This window comes from Crocuta crocuta, unplaced genomic scaffold, assembly GCF_008692635.1.
Source record: "Crocuta crocuta isolate KB4526 unplaced genomic scaffold, BGI_CrCroc_1.0 scaffold67, whole genome shotgun sequence".
Lineage (NCBI taxonomy): Eukaryota > Metazoa > Chordata > Mammalia > Carnivora > Hyaenidae > Crocuta > Crocuta crocuta.
Window position 1 is genome coordinate 3,542,373 of NW_027531896.1, and position 6,908 is coordinate 3,549,280.

Here is a 6,908-nt window from a genome sequence, read left to right on the forward strand (position 1 = left end):
CCATGGTCTTGTTTCCCAGACTGTAATGGTGAGAGTCAGAAGCCTGACCATTTCTTGGAAGAAGATCTTCAGGCTAACCTCCCTGTGCCTCCACCCCAAGTCAGCCATCTAGAATCACCTAGCAAACTGTGCCCAGGTACTAGTGAACACAGGCTGGTACCTTTGCTACTGGATAACACAATCAGTCCTATGATATAGATCCTTCATTTCACTTCTGAGACTCCTGAATGGGGAAGTCACTTTCCCAAGGTAACTAAACTTGTCAGTAGGAAGAGCTGGGATTCAGCGCTAGGCTGGTCTGATGTTCTGGCCAAATGTTCAAGCCAAGTACCTGTCACCCTCTTACAGAAGGTGATCTGAAGCTAGACCTGTGACTCTGTTTCTGTGTAGCAAAAACTAGAGAAATGTCAAATCTCTACTGTTTAAGAATCTAAGGCGGGAGAGGCAAGTAAAATTATGGATTAGGCATTTGAAAATGATGTGATTTTTTATTTTCACGCTGATGTTAAAAGGTTGGCTATTATTTTAGTGGGATACTCATCTCTTTGGCCTTCAAGCTTTCAAGATAGATTCCACATCTTTGGGGCCTGTTGTCATACTGTGTTCTACCTGACAGTTCTGATCTATTGTCCCATGGCCTTAACTAATCTTTACCACTCTTGGGGAAAGGAGAAAGGAAGAGGGAAAGGCTAAAGGGAGATAGTGGTGGTGTTTGAGGAAATGGAAAGATTTTTAGGTTACAATTTTAATTGAAACCAGCTAACTTTATACAAACACGAAATCCAATGGACTTAAAATTCTCATGCTTTATATATCATCCTAAGTTAATTTTTGGTTCATATCAGTGACTAGATTCAGTTTTATAATTTTGCTCAATATTAAAAATTTTTTTTTGTTTTTTTTTATTTTATTTTTTTCTGAGAGAGAGAGAGAGAAGCACCTTGAGCAGGGCAAGGTCAGAGAGAGAGGGAGACACAGAATCCGAAACAGGCTCCAGGCTCTGAGCTGGCTGTCGCACAGAGCCTGACACGGGGCTCGAACCCACGAACCGTGAGATCATGACCTGAGCCGAAGTCAGACACTCAACTGACTGAGCCACCCAGGTGCCCCTCAATATTAAATTTTTTTAAAATGTTTATTTATTATTGAGACAGAAACAGAGCATGAGTGGGGGAGGGGCACAGAGAGAGGGAGACACAGAATCCGAAGCAGACTTCAGGCTCTGAGCTGTCATCACAGAGCCCGATGCGGGGCTCAAACCCACGAACTGTGAGATCGTGACCTGAGCCAAAGTTGGATGCCCAACCGACTGCACCATCCAGGTGCTCCAATTTTTGCTCAATATTATTTTCCATAGAGACTTCTAAGTATTTACATATTTTCCCCTAATTTTTTTTCACACCATCTTATTTAATTCTTGCAATCACCCTGTTAAGTTGAAATTTTTATTCTGTGGCTGAGAAAGGTTAAGGAAGTAGCATACATCAGTCCAGCACAGAGCTGACACTTGGACATATTAACTTTTATTGGCTATGGAGAGCCCATGTTTTGATATCGGTTAAAGTCACACAGATTTTTCTTCTAAAGACAGAAAGTTCTGCTACCTGAAAAGAAAATGATCCATCAACATTTGCCTTCTTGAATCCCAGGTTTTTCATTTCTTTTTTCACTTAATCACCAGTTTCCATGGGCATCAGAATGCTCATGTAAATAACTACCCAGGATGGTCACTCATTTCCCACAGCAATAGGTGGAGGTGATGTTTGTTCATTTTGTTTGTTCATCATTCATTCATTCATTTCTCCAACAGCCCTGTGAAGAAGAACCACTAAAATGTTAACCCTAAGGGGCAGAAGGACCCTCCGGTGACCTTTCTTGTGGCTTAAAACTTGGAGACTGTCACTCAATAGCCTCCTCACGTCTACGCAAGGGATGATAAAAGAATCTTATAAATTAATTGGTAGTTTGGGGTATAAGTACACAGAAACATTTAAAAATTCTAATTTTTGTGACTTTGGGGGACTTTGTATAATTTGTCTGTATATGGACTTACAAAAAAGGTTACTAAAGCTCATTGTAACATCTTGCAACACTGCAGACATCTGGGACGCAGAGTGAGAATCTCCAGTAGTTAGGAACCACCCTCTGAGACACACAGAGAAGGCCACTTCTTTCATTCTATGTACAAGACAACGTTATGTTACATATGCTAAATTTGAATAGATGATGTTAATGCAAAGTTGCATGAATCTTATTTTGGATTTCAACTTTTTTCTATGCATAATTAAGTGTATTTAAAATGATTTAAAATAAATTATGAGTCATACCTCAGCCTTTCTTAACAAGAGAGATGAAATGTGATGTGTCAAAATTGAGTTAAATCCATAATCTCCGTGGATGTGCTTTTGACTTGCACATAATGAGAAGCAGGCAGATGAGAGCGAGGCAGCTTCACACACCATATTGACTTTCAACAACGAGAAGGTCAGAGCAGGGAGTTGATGTCAATATGTTCATCCTGCATTGCAATAAAGCTGTCCCAGCAACTGCAACCCCAACTGCCTTTCCCCCTCCTATGGTGAGAAATGTGACATTCAGACCCTTACTTCCTCCTGTGAAATTACAAGGCTTTAACACAGGTTTAATTGTTTTTCAATAATATCGATATAATCTAGATTTCAGGTTTCAAAGACAAACTTAAATTTGTGCACGACATAGGGCTTTGTTTCACAAAAAGACTACAGGATGGCCACTGCAATTCCTATTCTGCTACATGAAAATCACCAAGTAAACGCATGACAGCTGTCATCGTTCTGAGCATCATAAAAATGTGTGTAGCTCGCCATTTTGTTTTCCAGTATTTTTACTGGGGCTGCTTTTCCTGGGGACATCATTAGCCATTTTAAATGTCGGGAAACTGTTTTTCCTCTGCCTTCCTTTTTTGCCAAAGAGAGGACAGACAGAAGGCACAATAAAGAACCCATGATACTGTTATAGTCCATTTCCCACCAGGGAAGCTGCATTAGAATGGGCAAAATCCACATGCACAAACATGCCTCGCCAGGTTAGAAACGTCCTTCGGTTTGCAGATTTGGCAGCAAAGGAACCGTAAAAGTGGGAAAAGTGAGGCTTCCTGGAGGCCTGGATGCCCGAGATGCCTTCCCCAGGGTAAACCAGCCTGGAACACTTGCTGGTTACTCAGGTTCCTGCTCCCCGCTGGTGACACCGAGGCCAGGTGATACACAAACCCTTCTGAAGACAGGGAAGGATTGAAGGAGTCAGAGAGAGGCTCCCACAATGACCTCCCTCAACTACTACAGGACCTACGTGTTTTCAGTTGGCCAGACCCACCAAGCTTCAATTTTTAAAAAGTCAATTCTTGGAAAATTGGATAATTAAAAAAAATTAAGAACCCTTTCACATGGAGGCGGTTTCTATTTATATTCAGCACAAACCAATTTAAAATTTGTATTGGTCTTCCATCCACTGCCCAGTGCTTTCACGGAGTAGCCTGCCAGAAGCCATTAGCACACAGTCCTCACAAGCAGAGAAGCGGTGGTAGTCTGATTCACCCAGAGCCAGACTGGCACTTGCACTCTCTCAGATCACCTGACGACCGACAAGCCTCTTTGCACTGTGAATTGTGGTCACTTCCCCTCAGAATAGGATCCAGCGAACAACCTGAAGGGATCATGATATAAAGGAAGATATGCTTTGATGTTGGGTGGGATATGCAAATAAGAATGAGAATAGCTGGCTTTAGTGCTGTCAGAGTGCTGTGTTTTATTTGAGAAATGAGACAAAATCTTCCTATGATCAGCCACTCCATGTGACATCCCAACCCACACTCTGCTACTGACATTTTACCTCCCACTGAACAGCCCGGCTGTTGTAACATTTTCAGGATTCTTAATTTATGTCTTGCAGGATCTAAAATCAGATGGCAGTAACTTGAAGAAAAGAACCAGTGTTGACAGGCACCTTTATACTTCAAGAAGCTGGTACACCTGAGTGCTACTAAGAGTTGGGGAATGTTTTCTACTTACTTCTTCCAATATATGTTGGGGACAGTAGAATGGAAACAAAGAGCCGTCCTAAATCGTTTAAGTTCTCTTTTCAATCCAAACTCTATGAAACACCTTTCCTTCCACCTAGTATTTGTTAGCAAGCTTAGTCCCCTTTCTTAGTATGAGTGATTCCAGCATTTAAAAAATTAATTAAATTATAGTAATCAAGAAAAGACTTCTACATCATCAAGAACCATGGGAGGGGCACCTGGGTGGCTCAGTCAGTTAAGCGTCTGACTCGGCTCAGGTCATGATCTCACGGTTCGTGGGTTCGAGCCCCGCATTGGGCTCTGTGCTGACAGCTAGCTCAGAGCCTGGAGCCTGTTTCAGATTCTGTGTCTTCCTCTCTCTCTGACCCTCCCCTGCTCACGCTCTCTCCCTCTCAGAAAAAAAAAAAAAGAACCAGGGGAAAGTCAAATGAGTGAAAGGTAAGATCAGCAAGTTAACATTTGTGTAAACTTTATAACTCACTAAGCTGTTGATTCTCAGAACACTAGTGAGGGAAAATATGATGTGATGATGATGATTCCTACCTTACAGAAGAGGCAAGGGAAGCTCAGAAAATGGAAATGACTAGTAGCAAATCACTCAGCCTTTAAGAAATTGCATCTCAAACCCAAATTGCACGTTCCTTGCATGATACCACAATGCTGCTTTGAAAAAGCAGCCACTTTGGATGAGCTGATCATATGAATGTGCCTGAAACCTTTGCTCTTAAGAGCTTTGGCAGTGCTGAGCACTTGGGGCTCTTGGGCTTAGACCTGGCAAAGTTAGGGTGCTGGTGTATACCCCAGATCTTCAGCACTCGACCTTCATCCTCCTTCAGTTATGTCTATTCTCTATAATGCAGTGCTTCAGAGTTCAGGTTTTGAGCCAGATTACTAGTTCTGCTACTAACTAGTAGCTGACCTGGGCAAGCCACTTAACTTTTCTGGGCCTTTTCCTGTATTAAAAGATCAAGATGATAATAGCACTTGCCTCATAGGACTGTTGTAAAGATAAAATGAGTTTATTTGTGGAAAATGCAATATAAAGATTAGTATCATCTATCAGTTTTCCACATGCTTTCATAAATGCATTATAATATGCTTGTGAAAACCTGTAGTTAGATGATAAAGGTAAGAAAAGCCTTGCTCTGGGGCACCTGGGTGGCTTAGTCGGTTAAGCGTCCGACTTTCACTTAGGTCGTGATCTCACGGTTCGTGGGTTTGAGCCCCGCGTGGGGCTCTGTGCTGACTGCCAGCTCAGAGCCTGGAGCCTGTTTCAGAGTCTGTGATTCCCTCTCTCTCTGACCCTCCCCTGCTCATGCTGTTTCTATCTCTCTCCTAGAAATAAATAAAACATTAAAAAATTAAAAAAAAAAAAGAAAAGCCTTGCTCTTTCCCTGGGGGTAGGAAACTACTATACTCCTTTCATACAGTACCTTGCACATAGCAGAGGTTTAAAAAACAGCTTTATTTTATTTTATTTTTTTAGTTTAGTTGACATAATGTTACATTTGTTTCAGGTGTACAACATTGTGATTGGACAAGTTAATATATTATGCAGTGCTTACTGCCGGTGTAGCCACTGTCTGTTCCAAAAGATCACTGTTACAATATCATTGCTCTATTCCTTCTGCTATGCTTTTATTCCTGTGACTTACTCATTCTGTAACTGGAGGCCTGTATCTCCCACTCCCCTTCACCCATTTAGTCCAACCATGTACCCCTCTTCCCTCTGGGTATTTATTTACAGGTCTGATTCTGCTTATTCAAAGTTTTTTTACATTCTGCTTATGAATGAAATCATATAGTATTTGTCTTTTCTAGTCTGACTTATTTCACTTAGCATAATACCTTCTAGGTCCATCAATATTGTCACAAATGGGAATGTCTTTTTTTATGAGTATGTAATATTCCATTATATCTATCTATCTACAAACACACACACACACACACACTCCTTATCTGTCTACTGATCGACACATAGGTTGCTTCCATATTTTGCCTATTGTAAATAATGCTGCAATAAACAGGGCTGCATACATATCTTTTCAAATTAGTGTTTTCATTTTCTTTGGGTAAATACTAGTGGAATTATTGAATCACATGGTATTTTCATTTTTAATTTAGAAACATCTTTAGATTGAACTAAAGTGAATACTACTGGAACTTAAAATGGTAGTCCTAGACCTTCTACGTTCAAGGTCCAAAAAATTTTTTTAAGTTTATTTTTTGAGAAAGAGAGAGAATATACCAGTGGGGGGATGGGCAGAGAGAGAGAGAGAAAATCCCAAGCAGCTGCATAGGTGGCTTGATCCCAAGAACCAGAGCCAAAATCAAGACTTGGAGGCTTAATTGACAGAGCCACCAAGTGCCCCTCAATGACCAAAAAATTCAAGTTATTTCTAGTTTACTTTCCCTTTACTCCCCACCTCATTCATCTCAAAGGGCAGAGGCCTGAAAAAGGATGAATAACCAACCAATTCCCATAAAACTCAAGGGTAAAAACCAGTTCTGAGAAACTTTTGCAAAATTTACATCCTGGTGCTTGAAGTTTAGGTCACTAGGTATTTCATCTGCACAAAGCGCAAGAGGTTATCTTTATTACTGGGGCGAAACCCCTAACAGCCCTCTACACTAAAAGGCTCTCAGCAGAAGATTCCACATTTTCTTATTTGCTCTCCCACTCCCAGGCTGCCGAAGAAGCCTGGTAGACGGATTCATCCTCCGACTGAGTGAGAAACTGGGCCCTTTGCCAGGTGACCAAAGAAAGGGAGGAAAGAAATAAGACTGAGCAAGTAAAGTTTGTAAAGGAAGAGAAGCCTTCAAACCAAGGGTCAAGTGGCAGCCCTTCAAC

The 6,908-nt window shown here is 41.2% G+C and overlaps 1 protein-coding gene across 1 annotated transcript in view; it reads left to right on the forward strand.

Moving 5' to 3' along the window:
- KCNG3 (potassium voltage-gated channel modifier subfamily G member 3) overlaps positions 1-4,022 on the forward strand; it is a 101,818-nt gene extending 97,796 nt beyond the window's left edge. The window contains exon 4 of the mRNA XM_077773467.1: positions 3,928-4,022. Within this exon, the coding sequence (XP_077629593.1) occupies positions 3,928-4,011 (84 nt within the window). The 3' untranslated portion in view covers positions 4,012-4,022. The remainder of the gene's footprint in view (positions 1-3,927) is intronic.
- The last annotated feature ends 2,886 nt before the right edge of the window (positions 4,023-6,908 follow it).